Raw genomic sequence first — 18194 nt, 5'->3', positions numbered from 1 at the left:
GGCCAGATTGGACGCAATGCAGTGGGTAGGTAAGGAAGCCAGGCTGTTGACTGGTAGGGGGGCAGAGCAAGTGGTGGCTTGCTGAGGAAGACACGAGAACAGGGGATAGAGGAAAAGAGATCAGGAGGAGGAGCAAAGGGGAGGGGAGAAGCAACTGGAAGCCTAGCTGGTCTTGCTGGTAGAGAGGCCACCTACAGGTACGAACCTTATTGTCTTTCATCTTCCTTTGATATTTTTTTTTGATCTTCATGAAACAGAGCCAGGTTTGATGGTTTTTTTTATCTCTTCTCGCGCATGCTTTCTTTCTTTATTCTCTCCTTTTGTTTCTGGCGTTTTCTTTTGGGTTTTGGCTCCTTCTCTGCCATTTGTGTTCCTCTGTTACTGGAACCTGAAAGACCGGCGAGGAATAAAGACCAGCAACTTCTCCTTGGTGTCATTTGTTATTGTGATGGCAGTGAGAACTATTTTGGTCATGGTTGCAGCCACTGAATGGGACGGGGAGCATCCGCTACTCATCCCATTATCTCCATGAACGTATCCATATAGATACCCTTTTTTTTTTATGACCACCGCATGACAACATCTCTATCTCATATACCTATCATCTTGAATCCCTTCAGCCGGTCTATCTCTCTCCGCACCCTGTTATTAGCGCACCTCAGTAGTCACCTCTTACTCCATCCTACCCATCATCCGTCTATCTAACTCATCTTTCCATTCCGCTTACCTGTCACCCACCATTTATCCCTCATAATTTCATTACCATATTCTAATGGTCACAAATTCATTCTTCCTGCCACCCGGTCCACTAAAGATACCCATGTCTTTCAAACCCATTTTCCATGCCCATTACACCCATTCCCCTCACTCTCGCAAGGCCATACATAGCCATGCATGGCCGCCACCTTTCATACCCACCTCCTCAAGCTCGCTCAGTCGGCTGAATCAATGGCGGCATTGGGGCTTCTCCTCCCTTCATCCTTCCCATAGCTCCGCCTCCTCCTTCTCATCTCTCTCTCTCCGCGGTCAACGACTTCGACTCCATCTCCATCTCCAGCGCTCTGCTGCCTCCCAACTCCGACGTCGACAACACTTGCAGCAGCGGCGACTCCTCAAGCTCCCTCACCACGAGTTACTCCACTCTGAGACCGAGTTTTGTCCAGAGAAGTGTGAGCAGTCACTAGCTTCAGCACAACCGCCGCCACGGCTTTCCTCTCTCTGTCCCGGCGCCGCCGTCCCTGCCTCTCTCTTCTACGCAGCTGCTGGTGGAGGCTTCGCCTGAAAGAGTTACCCAGATGGAAAGAAAGGCCTTGGGCTGTGAAGGAGCTTGTGTTGGTGACGAGCTTGGTTTTTGCCCATGACGGCTTTGGGCTTGGGTCTGAATTTGGAGCCCAGGCCCAAGCCTATGCTGAAGAAGGAGCCTTGTGTCTTGCCCATTGATGTCATTGGACCTGGGCTTAAGTTGGAGCCTAGGCCCATTTACATTGATGAAGGCCTTATGCCAATTTTCCTTATCAAAGTGGCCCATGCTCACTTCAAGTTAGCCCATCAGGTTGCCCAATTCCTAAATAATCCTTTTAAAAAAAAAACAAAACAAAACCTCTAATATCCATAATTAATTAATCAAATCATCCCCTTTTATTTGTCATCTTATTTTTTACACATTTAGTTAACTCATCTTAAAGAAAATTGAAAGTCAAATTATTATTGTTAATTATAGTTTTATCTTGAAGCTTATATTATTCAATTTCACTAGCTTAAACATTATAATTATTTTTTATTATTATTTTTTTCGTGTATATCTATTTATCATATTTTATAAATCTCGTTTATTAAAGTCAAAATTCTAATCCTTCAAAAACCCCATGTCTCAATTTAATTTTTCAAAAGCTCGTTTAGATCTTGTTTCCATCAATTAAAATTACTATCCCATAGTTATCTAGTTATTTAAGGTCTAATCTTTCGAAAATCCCATGTGTTAATTTAATTATTCAAATATTCGTCTAAATCTTATTTCCATTAATTAGAATCATTATTCCCGTATTTATTATTTATTCAAAGTCCAATCTATAAAAGAAAATCAAGATCACATGTTTTAATTCTTCAAATACTCTTTTAAATCTCATATTTATCAATTAGAATTATTATCTTATATTCTCCTATTTTATTCATACCAATCCTTCAAAAATCTCATACTTTAATTTAATTCTTCAAATACTTGCTTAAATCATATTTTCATAATTCGAATTATTATTCCTGTATTTATTATTTATTCAAAGTCCAATCTATAAAAGAAAGTCAAGATCACATGTTTTAATTCTTCAAATACTCTTTTAAATCTCATATTTATCAACTTGAAAACCCCATGCCTTAATTAAAACTTCAATCCCAAAAATTCTACTATCCATCTTTATTCACCGAAATGTTATTCTCGTTAATTAGTATTATAATCTCATACCTACCTATTTATTCAAAGTCATATCCCTTAAAAATCCAACGCCCTAATTCAAATTCTCAATTAGAAAAATTCCACTATCCTCTTTTTTATTCGTTTAAACATTATTTTTGTTAATTAGTATCATTACTCCATACTTATTTACTTATTTATTTCGATCATTAAAATTCAATTCTTCAAAACCGGACTTCCAAATTAAACCTTGAGACTAAAAAATTCCACCCTTCACTTTTATTCACTCAAATATCATCTTTGTTATCATTGTTATAAATTCCACGTTTACTCGTTTCTTTCTTCTAAAAATTCCAATAATTAGAGTTCAATTATTCAAAGGCCCGACTTTCAAAATTAATTTTCAAAATCCCACTATTCACTATTCATCCGTCCAAATATCGTTTTGATTAATTAGTAACATTATTCCATACTTACCCATTTATTTCTCTTAGAAATTTCAATCATTAAAGTCTAATTCTTCAAAATTCCGATTGCTAAGTTTAGCTATTCGAAATTCTAATTGTCCTATCTCCGAACTTCATTTTCAGTTTCTCGTGCTCCAATTCCCGTATTCATCCCGCTGCTTATCATTATCATTGTCACTATTGTTTTATTCATTATTTCTATAAATTTTGCCTTCAAATGATTTTCAAGATTGCCAACTTTTTATAAATCGACTCTCATAATCTCTACTTCTCAAATAACTCACAATTCTGTTTTCTTTCAAAATTTAATTCCCAAAGCCCTAATTTTCGTAACTTAGTTTTCCTCAAAAAATCCCGAACTTTCAAATAATCCCTCAAAATCCCAATCTCTTTCAAATTTAATTTCCAAAATTCTCATTCTTACATCTAATTTCTACGAATCCAATCTTCAAATAAACTTTACAGCTCCAATTTTCTAATGATCTTCGAGATTCCATTTTTTTCAATTAAATTTCAAAAAATCCGATTTTCTCTCAAATAGCTTAATTCCATTCTGGTCTTCAAAACAATCTTCTGCTCCTATGTTTTAAAAATGTTTTGAAATAAGCAAAGAATCAAATTTTGTAATTCCGAATAATGGAGTTATCGGAATTGATTCAAGCAAGATGAAATGGGCTTTGGTGGGGGCCCTACATATGTGAATTCATGACTAATTGACTGATTGATTGATTTAATTGTCATGCATGAGATCGTTCTTTAATTGTGTATTAACCTTCCTCTCTTGATAGCGCATGATGGTTCGTTGCCCAGGTACGCACTCATTCCCAATCTGGTTAGTCTATATGCATTTTACTGACTCTCATATGTGCATGATAGTTCCGGGTATTCATTGATCTCTTAATTAATTGCCATGATTGCTTCATTTTATCAGTAGAGACCCATTTAGGGACTTAGAGGGGTGCCACGGTTCATACCGTACCTTCCCGATAAGTAACCTGACCCCCGAGCCCGATCCGGTTTTTCGTAGATCACATTTTCCGAAACAAGGAGTCACACTTAGGGTTTTTCTTTCTTATTTTGTTTACCCTTTTAAAAATAAAACAAAAATAAGTGGCGACTCCAAGTCATTTTCAAATAATCAATAAAAAAATCATTTTTCAAATTAAAATCGAGCTCGCCATCGAGTGGGAAACGCATTAAGCCGAAATGTGGGGTCCACAAAATGGCGACTCCACTGGGGATCCTTTTTAGAGGGTCAAGCTTGAACTTAGAATGAAGCAAACGTGGCATTTGATCGGACGATCAGTGGATGCTCATCTCTTGATTGTACATTGAGGATTTCTTGATGCATGCTTAGATGTCGTATTCATTTGAGATTTTGACATGCTGACTTGTATACTATTTTGATCGTCTTTGAGCATGATGCTTGTATCACTATTCGTCTTGATTGTCGTATTCTCGCTCATCTTGTGTGTACATGAGTGATATATCCTGCTCTACCTGACTGTATGATGCATGACTGCCCTCCCTCTGCATGATTGCATGTCGTCTGTCTATGTGGGTCTCACTTCTATCCCCCTACCTCCAACTCTCTTGGTTTCGGTCATTCCTTTCATCTCGGTTCTCACTATTGCAAGCGTGAGACCTTCTGTGTGCTTGCTCTCTGACCGAGCCGGAGATTAGGAGTAGGGTCTAGCGACGGCTATATCGATGCACGGGAGCATTCTGGAGGAGAGCAACACTTTGATGTCGATTGGAGTTCGATCATTGAAGACTTGTATAGCCCCGAGCTAGGTTTCATGGATAGTCGTGCGACCAGTGTGTTTCCTCTTCTGCTCTAGATTTATAGGGTTTTCAGATGCACCCACACCATTCACTGTGCACTTTAGTTGACCATTGAGCGTTGAGACTTTGAGAAGTTTCACCATAGGAAACCCCCTAGGATGTCGAGGTAGTGCATGTGTGGAGGTGATGATCACCTTGCATGGAAGCGCCCCGTCTCTTCGGAGACGTGCAGAGGGTTGCGTACCGCCGGAGGGTACGATCGCTTCTGCTAGGGATCTTTTAAAGTCCACCCATATCCATATAGAGCCACCTTGACCTCGTAGGTTGAGTCGTAGATCCTCCGATTAGGACTCCCTCCCTACACGTGGGTGCATCTGAAGGCCTTCGGCGCCTCTGTGGTCACGTTTTGGATTCGACGCTCCCTCTTTAGTCTCTAGTTGAGAATGCACAAAGATCAGTGCTAGTTTTGAGTACGCTCGGACCGTTCATCTTCACTTGGATGCTTTGCTGGTTCTTGCTTAGATTACCTTTTCTTTTGTACATTCTCAGAGCCATATCCTTATTCCGTTCTTCGTGCTTTCTCAGGATCGGACCTTTGTTCTTCATTTGGATATACCTTCGTGGGATAGAGTAGAGGAGGAGACTTTCAGGTTCGGATTTTGTTCACAGCCTGGATACACCTTCTTGGGTCAGAGTTGAGGGGAGATTAGTCCGATATTCAGAGAGACAGAGTATGGATCAGCAGGTTGTTACTGTGGATCAGTTCACGGCCGCCATGGCTTCTATCCAGGAGGCCTTGGCTAGCCTCCGACAGGAGATCAGTGGTCAGCAGGGTAGACCACCAATGGCTCGGGATGACGCCCAGTATGACCCTACAGTGCCACCGCCTCCTCCACCCAGTCAGTCAACGCCACAGGTCATGCCGTTCACTCTGCATAGTCAGACCGGGGTTGCCCCGCCTCCCATCACCATGCCCACCCCGACCTCAGAGGACCCACATGCTCGCATGGATAGGCTTGAGCAGGGTTTGAGACAGTTGAGGACTTCAGATAGAGCCACTACTTGGGAGGGTTTTGATGGAGTGTCGGTAGCCAGCTTGCTGGCTAAGTTCAGGATGCCCGACATTGAGAGGTATACTGGCATTGGTTGTCCACGCCTCCATCTCCGATTATACAGCACCGTGATGAGGGCTCATGGACTGGACGAGCCTCAGATGATTACTCTTTTCCCACTATCTTTGAGTGGGGCGGCCCAGCGTTGGTTTGCATCTCTGGAGGCCTCGAGGCGCCGCACATGGGACGACTTGGCCCAGGAGTTCTTACGACAGTTTTCATTTAACACTGTCGTAGATGTATCGAGGAGGGAGCTCGAGGCTTTGAGACAGAGGACAGAGGAGTCCGTTTCTTCTTTCATTTCCCGTTGGCGTGGGAAGATAGCTGAGATAGTGGATAGACCATCAGAGAGAGACCAGATTCAGATGGTTTTGAGGAGCTTACAGCCCAGGATCGCCAGACATGTGGTTGGGGTCCCGTTCGCAGATTTTGGGTTTCTGGTTATGGCTTTGTACGATGTTGAGGACGGCATCTCGAGAGGATTATGGACAGATTCTTCCCCTAGTGATATTAAGGGGAAGAAGCCCTTCGTAGGGCCAGCAGATGTGAGCGCTATCGGTTCATCCAGTCAAAGGCCTCCTAGGCGTTATCAGCCGGTCTCACAGCTCCTTGAGACTCATCCGTCTTGCACACCTCAGCAGTTCAGGCCACGGGCACCTTGCCCGGCTTTCGATCAGACATATCAGGCTCAGCCATTGGCTCTACCTTACTATGCCACTCAGGGCGTTGAGAGGCCTCCTGTTTCATACACGGCCACTGGACAGCCATGCTACGCTGCACAGTTCACTCCGAGGCCCGCGCCTTTATACCCTAGGCCTCGAGCTCAACAGACCTCTGCACCTTTTGCTTTGAGGACGCAGAGACAGTTTTCACAGATAGGCATGCCGTTGAGCCAGGCTCTTCGGAAGCTCACAGAGGCCGGTTTGTTGACTGCACTCACTCCGAGACCGCTCCCTCAGCCTCTACCTCCTCAGTTCAGGATGGATTTGCATTGTGCCTATCATCAGGGGCTAGGACATGAGACCGATCGATGCACCGCACTGAGGCACGCCATCCAGGACTTGATTGATCAGGGTTTGGTTCACTTGGGTCAGCCGAGTGTAACCCAAAACCCACTACCGGCCCATACCACGCATGCAGTTCCTCCTCCAGACGGAGGTATTCATTTCCTGGATTTTGCTGATTCAGATGACCATGTCTACATGATGAGCTGGGACGACATGGATCCAGAGCCCATAGAGTTGGATGATATTTATGAGATGAGCAGCATGTCTTTGGGGCCTCAGGTGCCCACTCCATTCAGATTATTTCCTGAGACAGCCTCAGTACATGCGTCCATTGTCGAGCCTCCAACTTCCACGCACTATAGCGTTCAGACGTCGTTCGTCTTAGTCCCAGATGTTGAGGAGTTTCAGGCTCCACACAGTGATGATCCTCAGACTCCGGACGTTCAGTATATCCTCCGGGGAGGGAGAGTATTGAGACAGCCACCTCCAGCCGCTGCCGCTAGACCCTTAGGGGGTACGTCATCCCAGGAGGAGGTCAGAGCAGAGGATGACGAGATTTTGAGGCAGTTGCAGAGCACTCAGGCTCGTATTTCTATCTGGAGCCTTTTAGCGTCCTCTAGTACTCATCGGGATGCACTGACTCGAGCTCTGAGCCAGATCAGAGTTGATACCACGACCACCCCCGAGGGACTCATTCATATGATGACGGCTGGCAGAGCCGCTTGTATCGTCTTTTCCGATGACGACTTGCCGCCAGAGGGTTCAGACCACATGCGTCCTCTCTATATATCTGTTGGCTGTTCAGGTCGCCGAGTTCCATCTGTCCTTCTGGACAATGGCTCGGCCCTGAACGTATGTCCTCTGGCCACCGCCGTCGCTCTTGGATACGCACCATCTGATTTCGGCCCATCCACGCAGACCGTCCGAGCTTATGACAGCACTCGCAGAGAGGTCATGGGTACACTGGAGATTGAGCTCCTGATAGGTCCGACCACATTTATCACTGTCTTTTAGGTTTTGAGGATTCCTACATCCTTTAACCTGCTGTTGGGCCGACCGTGGATTCACCGAGCTGGAGCCATTCCTTCTTCACTTCATCAGAAAGTGAAGTTCATCCATGAGGGTCAGGTAGTCGTCGTACAGTCGGCATGGGACATGTTCATTTCCGCTGAGCCCGTGCTCCAGATCAGCCATAGCGACGACGACTTACTGCTGACCTGGTTCACTTTTGATGAGGTACAGACTCTCGAGCTAGAGGACTTTTGCCGAGACTTCGTCGCTATGTCCTTTGACCATCATGGTAGCGTTGTAGTGCTTGATATGATGAGAGACATGTCCTATCTTCCTGGCATGGGATTGGGTCGACGTTAGCATGGACCGAGCGAGTTCATCACCATTCCTGATCATGACGTACCATTCGGACTCGGGTTCATCCCCACTGAGGCCAATTATCTCTATATGGCGCGCTTGCGCAAGGAGAGAGTGAGGGCTCGACTGACTCATACGCCTTTCTATTATCATGTGCGCCCGTACACCAGGAGCCTAGGAGATTACTTTGTGAGGGCATCGGAGCCGCATGCATCATCCGATGGGATCATCAGAGGACTTAGCACCACCCAGGAGGCCGAGCTTCAGTGCCTCGTCCAGCAGTTACGATTGAGAGACAGAGCCCCTGGCCCTTCGACTTCTGCGTTGATCGCTCCTTCCTCTCCAGATCGCACTAGCCTTATGACGCTTTGCTTCCCGGGTGAGACCGATGAGCATGGGACCTTTGTTGAGGTCGGGGACATAGTGGACGGAGACGCCCCACACGACGAGTACATAGACGAGATGCTCGCCCTGAGCCTGAGCCCGATTGAGGAGACTATTCAGCCTGGGCTCGCTTCATCATTTGATATCTTCGGGGTATTCGCCATCGAGCTTGTCGAGGAGAGCCTGACTGCCCCTGCTCTGGAGTCTGCTGAGGACCTTATAGCTTTTGATGGTTTGATTGATAGCCATGTTGGCATTGTTGAGGGAGCGTCCGACTTTGTGGACCCACCTCTTTCATTTGACGTTCTGTCGGGGTTCGTCTCCCGTTCTGACGTTGTTTTCGATGATTCATCTATGGATTTGAGCATGCTTGAGTATTTGCCTGCGTCTCGTGATATTGCATTACTTGTACCATCTTCACCTACATCACAGATATTTGACATAGATGATGATATTGCACAGCATGATTCAGATGATGACTCATCTCCCGATTCCGATTCTGACCCCGTTGATCAGAGAGTTTCACCTGCTGTAGGGGACACCGAGATTGTTGACTTTGGCACGGCAGATCAGCCTAGGGAGTTGAGGATCGGATCAGATTTGTCTACAGATGAGAGAGATAGCCTCATCCAGTTGCTCAGATCCTACTTGGACGTTTTCGCATGGTCCTATGAGGACATGCCAGGCCTTGATCCATCTATCGTCCAGCATCGTTTGCCACTTCTGCCCCATGCCAGACCGGTTAAGCGGAAGTTGAGACGATTGCACCCTCGTTGGAGCTTGCAGGTGAAAGAGGAGATCCAGAAGCAGCTCAGTGTAGGATTCTTATCAGTGGTCGAGTACCCGGAGTGGCTGGCCAATGTCGTCCCTGTTCCTAAGAAGGACCACAAGGTGAGAGTCTGTGTTGATTTCCGAGATCTCAACAAGGCCAGTCCTAAGGATGATTTTCCTCTTCCACACATCGACATGCTAGTTGATAGTACGGCAGGTCATTCGATGTTGTCCTTTATGGACGGATTTTCGGGGTACAGTCAGATCTTGATGGCTCCAGAGGACATGGAGAAGACGTCCTTCATTACCGGTGGGGTACTTATTGCTATAGAGTCATGCCATTCGGATTGAAGAACGCAGGAGCCACATATTAGATAGCAGCGACCACACTCTTCCATGACATGATGCATCAGGATGTCGAGGTTTACGTAGACGACATGATAGTGAAATCCCGAGATAGATCAGATCACTTGGCAGCTCTTGAGAGGTTCTTTGAGAGGATCAGACAGTTCAGATTGAGACTGAATCCCAAGAAGTGCACTTTCGGAGTGACTTCTGGGAAACTCTTGGGATACATGGTCAGTGAGCGAGGCATAGAGGTAGATCCGGACAAGATTAGAGCCATTCTTGACATACCTGCGCCGAGGACAGAGAGAGAGGTCAGAGGCTTCCTGGGCAGACTTCAGTACATCAGTAGATTCATAGCCAGATTGACAGACATCTGCGAGCCCATATTTCGACTCTTGAGGAAGAGTCAACCTACTGCTTGGGATGATCAGTGTCAGCGCGCATTTGAGAGGATCCGAGAGTATTTGTTGTCACCCCCGGTCTTGGCGCCTCCTACACCAGGCCGTCCTTTACTCCTTTACCTATCCGTCTCAGACGTGGCGCTGGGGTGCATGTTGGCTCAGCTCGATGACTTGGGCAAGGATCGAGCCATTTATTATCTGAGTAAGAAGATGTTAGACTACGAGATGAGGTATGTCATGATTGAGCGTTATTGTTTGGCATTGGTTTGGGCCACTCGCCGATTGAGACATTACATCACCGAGTATTCCGTGCATTTGATATCTCGCTTGGATCCTCTGAGATATTTGTTTGATAGACCCACTCTGGTTGGTCGCCTTATGAGATGGCTGGTACTTCTTACTGAGTTTGACATCCATTATGTCACTCGGAAGTCCATCAGAGGGAGCATTGTCGCATATCATCTAGCCTCATTACCAGTTTCTGATGCCAGAGCTATTGACGATGATTTTCCAGACGAGGATGTCGCTGCTGTGACTAGTCTGTCGGGTTGGCGCATGTACTTTGATGGTGCGGCCAACCATTCTGGATATGGGATAGACGTCTTGTTGATATCCCTTCACGGTGATCACATTCCCAGATCAGTTCGTTTGGCATTCTCGGACCGACATCCTGCCACGAACAACATTGTTGAGTATGAGGCTTGTATCTTGGGATTAGAGACAGCCCTCGAGCTCGGGATTAGACAGATGGAGGTGTTTGGTGACTCCATTCTGGTATTGAGACAGATTCAGGGCGAGTGGAAGACTAGAGATGTGAAGCTTAGGCCTTACCACGCGTATTTGGAGCTACTGGTCGGGAGATTCGATGATTTGAGGTATACCCATCTGCCTAGAGCGCAGAACCAGTTTGTTGATGCCTTAGCTACTCTGGCTTCCATGATTGCCATACCTACTAACGCCACTGTTCGCCCATTGTTGATCGAGTCGAGATCTGTTCCCGCTTACTGTTGTTTGATAGATGATGTAGAGTCAGATGATGGTTTGCCATGGTATCACGACATATATCACTTTTTGAGACTCAGCGTATATCCTGAGGCCGCCACAACTAAGGATAAAAGAGCATTGAGACAGTTGGCCACTCGATTCGTGATTTGCGGCGAGACACTGTACAGGCGATCACCTGACTGGATGCTATTATTGTGTTTGGACCGCGCCTCTGCCGATCGGGTGATGAGAGAGGTTCATGCAGAAGTCTGCGGACCACATATGGGAGGACATATGTTGGCTCGTAAGATCATGAGAACAGGATACTTCTGGTTGACCATGGAGACGGATTGCTGCCAGTTTGTTCAGAGATGTCCCGAGTGTTAGATACATGGAGACCTCATTCACGTGCCACCTTCAGAGTTGCACGCACTGACTTCACTTGGCCGTTTTCAGTATGGGGTATCGACATCATCGGGAAGATTTTGCCGAAATCTTCCAGTGGTCATGAGTTCATCTTGGTCGTCATCGACTACTTCACCAAGTGGGTGGAGGTCGCTTCGTATGCGAGATTGACATCGTCTGGAGTTGCTAGTTTCATCAGATCACACATTATTTGTCGCTACGGAGTCCCTCATGAGTTGATTTCGGATAGAGGGGTACATTTCAGGGCAGAGGTTGACACCTTGGTGCAGCGATATAGCATCCGACATCATAAGTCGTCTGCGTACAGGCCGCGAATAAGAATATCAAGAGGATATTACGGAGGATGGTCGAGACTTCTCGGGATTGGTCAGAGAAGCTCCCATTTGCATTGTGGGCTTATCGGACCTCTTTTCGCACCTCTACAGGCGCCACACCCTACTCATTGGTATATGGCATGGAGGCGGTGCTACCCGTTGAGATTGAGATGGGTTCGTTGAGGGTAGCACTAGAGCAGCAGATTCTCGAGACAGATTGGGCTCAGGCTCGATTTGATCAGCTTAATCTCCTAGATGTGAGGAGATTGAGAGCAGCAGACCATGTTCGTGCATATCAGAGGAAGATGGCCCGCGCTTTCAAAAAGCGGGTCAAGCCTAGACCACTACATGTAGGTGACTTAGTCTTGAAAGTCATCAGGGGATTGATCAGAGATCCTAGAGGGAAGTTCAGACCCAACTGGAGCGGACCTTATTTCATCAGGGAGTTGACCCCAAAGAGCGCTGCATGGTTGATGGATTTAGATGGAAACCGATTCTCAGAGCCAACCAACGTGGATCAGCTAAAGAAGTACTATGTTTGAGACCATGGTCGCAGGATGGGTGGCCATCATTTCGGTTAGCCATTACCTTGTTATTCCTTTGTGATACATAGTCCGTTGCTAGCCCATTGAGCCTCACATGCGTATTATAGCATTTCTTTCTTATCTCCTTGCTCACATTTTCACACCGGGATAGGGGCCCTTTAATGTATGCATGCATTGTTTGGGAGTTTCATGAGCCTTGGACCTAGGGGCATGGTTTTCTCATCTCTTTTCCTATCACTGCACCTCTGCATTTTCATCTCATCTTATTTGGTTGTGTTATTCATCTCTTCTTCCTTATCCTATCTACTATTTGTTTGTCTCATATTCTCTCCACCCTGAGTGGTGAGCCTCCTCAGTTCATCACATGGAGGATAGTCACATCATTTCCACCATCTATCTCGCGGACACTGCTTTAGAGATCCTTGGTTTGAGAAGGTCATCTCGTTAGAGAGAGTTTTGGGTTGCCTTAGCACTTGGGTCGGTGTCCATCCGTTATCGACATCACCTTTGGGGTTCATTTGTTCATGTTCAGGGTATGTGTATTTGTATATATGTAAATAAAAAAATAAAAAAAAATAAAAAAAAATCATTATTATTATTATTAGCACATGTGTGTATGTGCATAGTGTTCTCGATCATTGAGTATGTATATTGATGTCTGGGGGTCATTTTTATCGAGTATGTTCGTTATTGGGAGTTCGTATGTGAGCTCTCTAAGATCCCATGTTATTTGTATTGCTTTGTCATATCTGCTTATGAGAGAGATGAGTGACCTTCTCCTAAGGACTCCGAGTCATTGTCCTTTCCATCATTACATTCATTATTGATGTGACTTCACTTCATGTTTGATCTGAGTCGATCACCACCTTTCTTCACATATTCATTGTTTCGCTGTCGTTTTTATCGTTGCTTGTGATTCATCTCATTCCCTTCGCGCCTTATTCCCTCCTTATAGCGACCCATCTAGGGTTCGATGCTCACTTCGCATCATCGTTACACATGTCACTATCAGTTCATTTTGCTTCATTTGTCTCCTTATCGATATCATATTCACGTTAGGCATCCTCAGGTCCATGACTCATGGGGTTCACTATACATGTTGCATTTCATATATGAGGGCATGAGTTTTGATCATTGGGTATTTGAGCCTAGTTTTCTTTCGTTTCTATCACCCTATCACCTTGGCCTACGTTACGTCCCGTGTCTTAAGACCATCCTAAGGCCATGGGATCAGATGTCGTCTTCGGCAGCCTCTACTTGGACAGGTGATTGAGATCTGGTTGATATTTAGATATTGTCATGCTTCTTCTTCTGGGGGTCGCCCCTTTGATGTGTAGGACTGATTCAGTTGTGTTCGGATTACCGGGATCGTGAGTTTGACGATGATCGACTTGGTGTCACCTGATTCTTTTGACCTATCGTACCTCTGGTGCCACACTGCGGCATATCCCATTTCATTTGGAGGTTTATGGATCCTCATAGATTTGCACGATCATTATCACTTACTGGATGCTCACTGAGACATGGACATGGTCGTTACCTTACGGAGCCCCTAAGATCCATCCAGCTAGTTCCGCACTTCTCGACGCTTGGATGCCATCATGCCTCTCCATTTAGGAGGTCATCTTGGATATATGTGCATGATTCAGTTATGGATTCGGATGACCAATATTACATGTTCGACGATAGATGACTTCATGTCATGTTGTTATTCGGGCCTATCGCGCACCTGATACCATACTGGGGCATATTTTCCGTTTCAAATGAGATTTATGGGTCTTCACCTATGTCGCATGATCGATGATAGATGATTACATGTCGCCCGATTTCCGACCTGTCGTGCATCTGATGCCATACTGGGGCATATTTCCGTTTTGGGTGAGATTTACGAATCTTCGTGGAGGTCACGTGCCCGACGATAGATGATTTCATGACACTTGTTCTTTTGACCTGTCACACATCCGACGCCATACTAGGGCATATTTCCGTTTCAGATGAGATATACGGATCTTCACGGAGGTCACGCGCTCGACGATAGATGATTTCATGTCATTTGTTCTTCAGACCTATCGTGCACCCGATGCCATACTGGGGCATATTTCTGTTTCGGATGAGATTTACGGATCTTCACGGAGGTCACGTGCTCGACGATAGATGATTTCATGTCGCTTTTCTTCTGACCCGTCCCACATTCGATGCCATACTGGGGGCATATTTTCCATTTCAGATGAGATTTATGGATCTTCACTTATGTCGCATGATCGAGGATAGACGATTTCATGCCACCCAATCTTCGACCTATCGTTCATTTGATGCCATACTGGGGCATATTTCCATTTCGATTGAGATTTACGGATCTTCATGGAGTTGCATGCTCATCTCCACTTACGAGATACACGTTGACACGATGTTTCCTCCGTGGAGCCTCTCAAGGGTTACCCAGTTAGGGTTGCACTTCGCGACGCCTCGATGTCATCATGCTTCCTTCCGGGGGACGCCCCTTTGATCTATGGGTTTGATTCAGTTGTACACGTGGATGACTTGGATCGCGCATTCGATGACGGGTGATCTGAGCTTCATCTGGTTCTTCTGACCTATCACGCATTTGATGCCATACTGGGGCATACCCCCATCCCCCGGTTTGTTAGATCTTTTGCAGATGCTCTCACTACTCGATCTACTTCTTGATCTTCATGGGTCATCATACCAGGGCACTCCTCCTTTATCGCTTTTCCTACTGGGTCATACACTCCTCTCTTTGGGTTTGCCATGTCTTGTGCTGATTTCATGATTATCAGACCCACTTTCCGGTCTCTATATGTTATCACCTAGAGCATCCCCCTACTGTCGTCTCGTTTAGGCTTCCAGAGCCATCACTGTCGTCTTGTTTAGGCTTCCAGAGCCATCACTGTCGTCTTGTTTAGGCTTCTAGAGTCATTACCGTCATCTTGTTTAGGCTTCCAGAGCCATTACCGTCATCTTGTTTAGGCTTCCAGAGCCATCACTGTCGTCTTGTTTAGGCTTCCAGAGCCATCACTGTCGTCTTGTTTAGGCTTCCAGAACTGTTATTTTCTAGTTTAACTTTTAGAGTTAGTTTTTGATTTGGCTTCCAAAGCTGTTATTTTCTAGTTTAGCTTTTAGAGTTAGTTTTTGGTTTGGCTTCCAGAGCTGTTATTTTCTAGTTTAGCTTTTAGAGTTAGTTTTTGGTTAGGCTTCCAGAGCTGTTACCTTCTAGTTTAGCTTTTAGAGTTAGTTTTTGGTTGGCTTCCAGAGCCACCACTGTCATCTTGTTTAGGCTTCCAGAGCCATCACTGTCGTCTCGTTTAGGCTTCCAGAGCCATCACTGTCGTCTCGTTTAGACTTCCAGAGCCATCACTGTCGTCTTGTTTAGGCTTCTAGAGTCATCACTGTCGTCTTGTTTAGGCTTCTAAAGCCATCACTGTCGTCTTGTTTAGGCTTCCAGAGCCGTTTCTGTCGTCTTGTTTAGGCTTCCAGAGCCATTTCTGCCATCTCGTTTAGGCTTCCAGAGCCATTTCTGCCGTCTTATTTAGGCTTCCAGAGCCATTTCTGCCGTCTTATTTAGGCTTCCAAAGCCATTTCTGCCATCTCGTTTAGGCTTCCAGAGCCATCACTGTCGTCTCGTTTAGGCTTCCAGAGCCATCACTGTCGTCTCGTTTAGGCTTCCAGAGCCATCACTGTCCACTTGTTTAGGCTTCCAGAGCCATTACTGTCGTCTTGTTTAAGCTTCCAGAGCCATCACTGTCATCTCGTTTAGGCTTCTAGAGCCATTTTTGTCATCTTGTTTAGGCTTCCAAAGCCATTTCTGCCATCTCGTTTAAGCTTCCAAAGCCATTTCTGTCATCTCGTTTAGACTTCCAGAGCCATCACTGTCGTCTTGTTTAAGCTTCCAGAGTCATCATTGTCGTCTTGTTTAGGCTTCCAGAGCTGTTATTTTCTAGTTTAGCTTTTAGAGTTAGTGGCTTCCAGCGTTGTTATTTTCTAGTTTAGCTTTTAGAGTTAGTGGCTTCCAGAGCTGTTATTTTCTAGTTTAGCTTTTAGAGTTAGTGGCTTCCAGAGCTGTTATTTTCTAGTTTAGCTTTTAGAGTTAGTTTTTGGTTGGCTTCCAGAGCTGTTATTTTCTAGTTTAGCTTTTAGAGTTAATGGCTTCCAGAGTTGTTATTTTCTAGTTTAGCTTTTGGAGTTAGTTTTTTTAGTTGGCTTCCAGAGCTGTTATTTTCTAATTTAGCTTTTAGAGTTAGTTTTTTGTTGGCTTCCAGAGCTGTTATTTTCTAGTTTAGCTTTTAGGGCTAGTTTTTGGTTTGGCTTCCAGAGCTGTTATTTTCTAGTTTAGCTTTTAGAGTTAGTTGTTTTTGTTGGCTTCCAGAGCTGCTTTTAGAGTTAGTTTTTTGTTGGCTTCCAGAGCTGTTATTTTTTAGTTTAGCTTTTAGAGTTAGTTTTTGGTTTGGCTTCCAGAGTTGTTATTTTCTAGTTTAGCTTTTAGAGTTAATTTTTTTGTTAAGCTTCCAGAGCTGTTATTTTCTAGTTTAGCTTTTAGAGTTGTTTTTTTGGTTGGCTTCCAGAGCTGTTATTTTCTAGTTTAGCTTTTACTATTCACTATTCACTATTCATCCGTCCAAATATCGTTTTGATTAATTAGTAACATTATTCCATACTTACCCATTTATTTCTCTTAGAAATTTCAATCATTAAAGTCTAATTCTTCAAAATTCCGATTCCTAAGTTTAGCTATTCGAAATTCTAATTGTCCTATCTCCGAACTTCATTTTCAGTTTCTCGTGCTCCAATTCCCGTATTTATCCCGCTGCTTATCATTATCATTGTCACTATTGTTTTATTCATTATTTCTATAAATTTTGCCTTCAAATGATTTTCAAGATTGCCAACTTTTTATAAATCGACTCTCATAATCTCTACTCTCAAATAACTCACAATTCTATTTTCTTTCAAAATTTAATTCCCAAAGCCCTAATTTTCGTAACTTAGTTTTCCTCAAAAAATCCCGAACTTTCAAATAATCCCTCAAAATCCTAATCTCTTTCAAATTTAATTTCCAAAATTCTCATTCTTACATTTAATTCCTATGAATCCAATCTTCAAATAAACTTTACAGCTCCAATTTTCTAATGATCTTCGAGATTCCATTTTTTTCAATTAAATTTCAAAAAATCCGATTTTCTCTCAAATAGCTTAATTCATTCTGGTCTTCAAAACAATCTTCTGCTCCTATGTTTTAAAAATGTTTTGAAATAAGCAAAGAATCAAATTTTGTAATTCCGAATAATGGAGTTATCGGAATTGATTCAAGCAAGACGAAATGGGCTTTGGTGGGGGCCCTACATATGTGAATTCATGACTAATTGACTGATTGATTGATTTAATTGTCATGCATGAGATCGTTCTTTAATTGTGTATTAACCTTCCTCTCTTGATAGCGCATGATGGTTCGTTGCCCAGGTACGCACTCATTCCCAATCTGGTTAGTCTATATGCATTTTACTGACTCTCATATGTGCATGATAGTTCCGGGTATTCATTGATTTCTTAATTAATTGCCATAATTGCTTCATTTTATCAGTAGAGACCCATTTAGGGACTTAGAGGGGTGCCACGGTTCATACCGTACCTTCCCGATAAGTAACCTGACCCCCGAGCCCGATCCGGTTTTTCTTAGATCACCTTTTCCGAAACAAAGAGTCACACTTAGGATTTTTCTTTCTTATTTTGTATACCCTTTTAAAAATAAAACAAAAATAAGTGGCGACTCTAAGTCATTTTCAAATAATCAATAAAAAAATCATTTTTCAAATTAAAATCGAGCTCGCCATCGAGTGGGAAACGCATTGAGCCGAAATAC

The 18194-nt window shown here is 44.3% G+C and overlaps 1 protein-coding gene across 1 annotated transcript; it reads left to right on the top strand.

Moving 5' to 3' along the window:
- Nucleotides 1-5392: 5392 nt before the first annotated feature.
- LOC100853045 (uncharacterized) lies at nucleotides 5393-8149 on the top strand. The gene is made up of 3 exons (XM_059740922.1): nucleotides 5393-7292; nucleotides 7389-7729; nucleotides 7793-8149. The coding sequence occupies exons 1-3, from the start codon at nucleotides 5393-5395 to the stop codon at nucleotides 8147-8149; spliced, it is 2598 nt and encodes an 865-aa protein (XP_059596905.1).
- Nucleotides 8150-18194: the final 10045 nt, after the last annotated feature.

The sequence above is a fragment of the Vitis vinifera genome, chromosome 12, assembly GCF_030704535.1.
Source record: "Vitis vinifera cultivar Pinot Noir 40024 chromosome 12, ASM3070453v1".
NCBI lineage: Eukaryota > Viridiplantae > Streptophyta > Magnoliopsida > Vitales > Vitaceae > Vitis > Vitis vinifera.
Note: the sequence above shows the minus strand (reverse complement) of the source record. Positions and strands in the feature narration are given on the sequence as shown.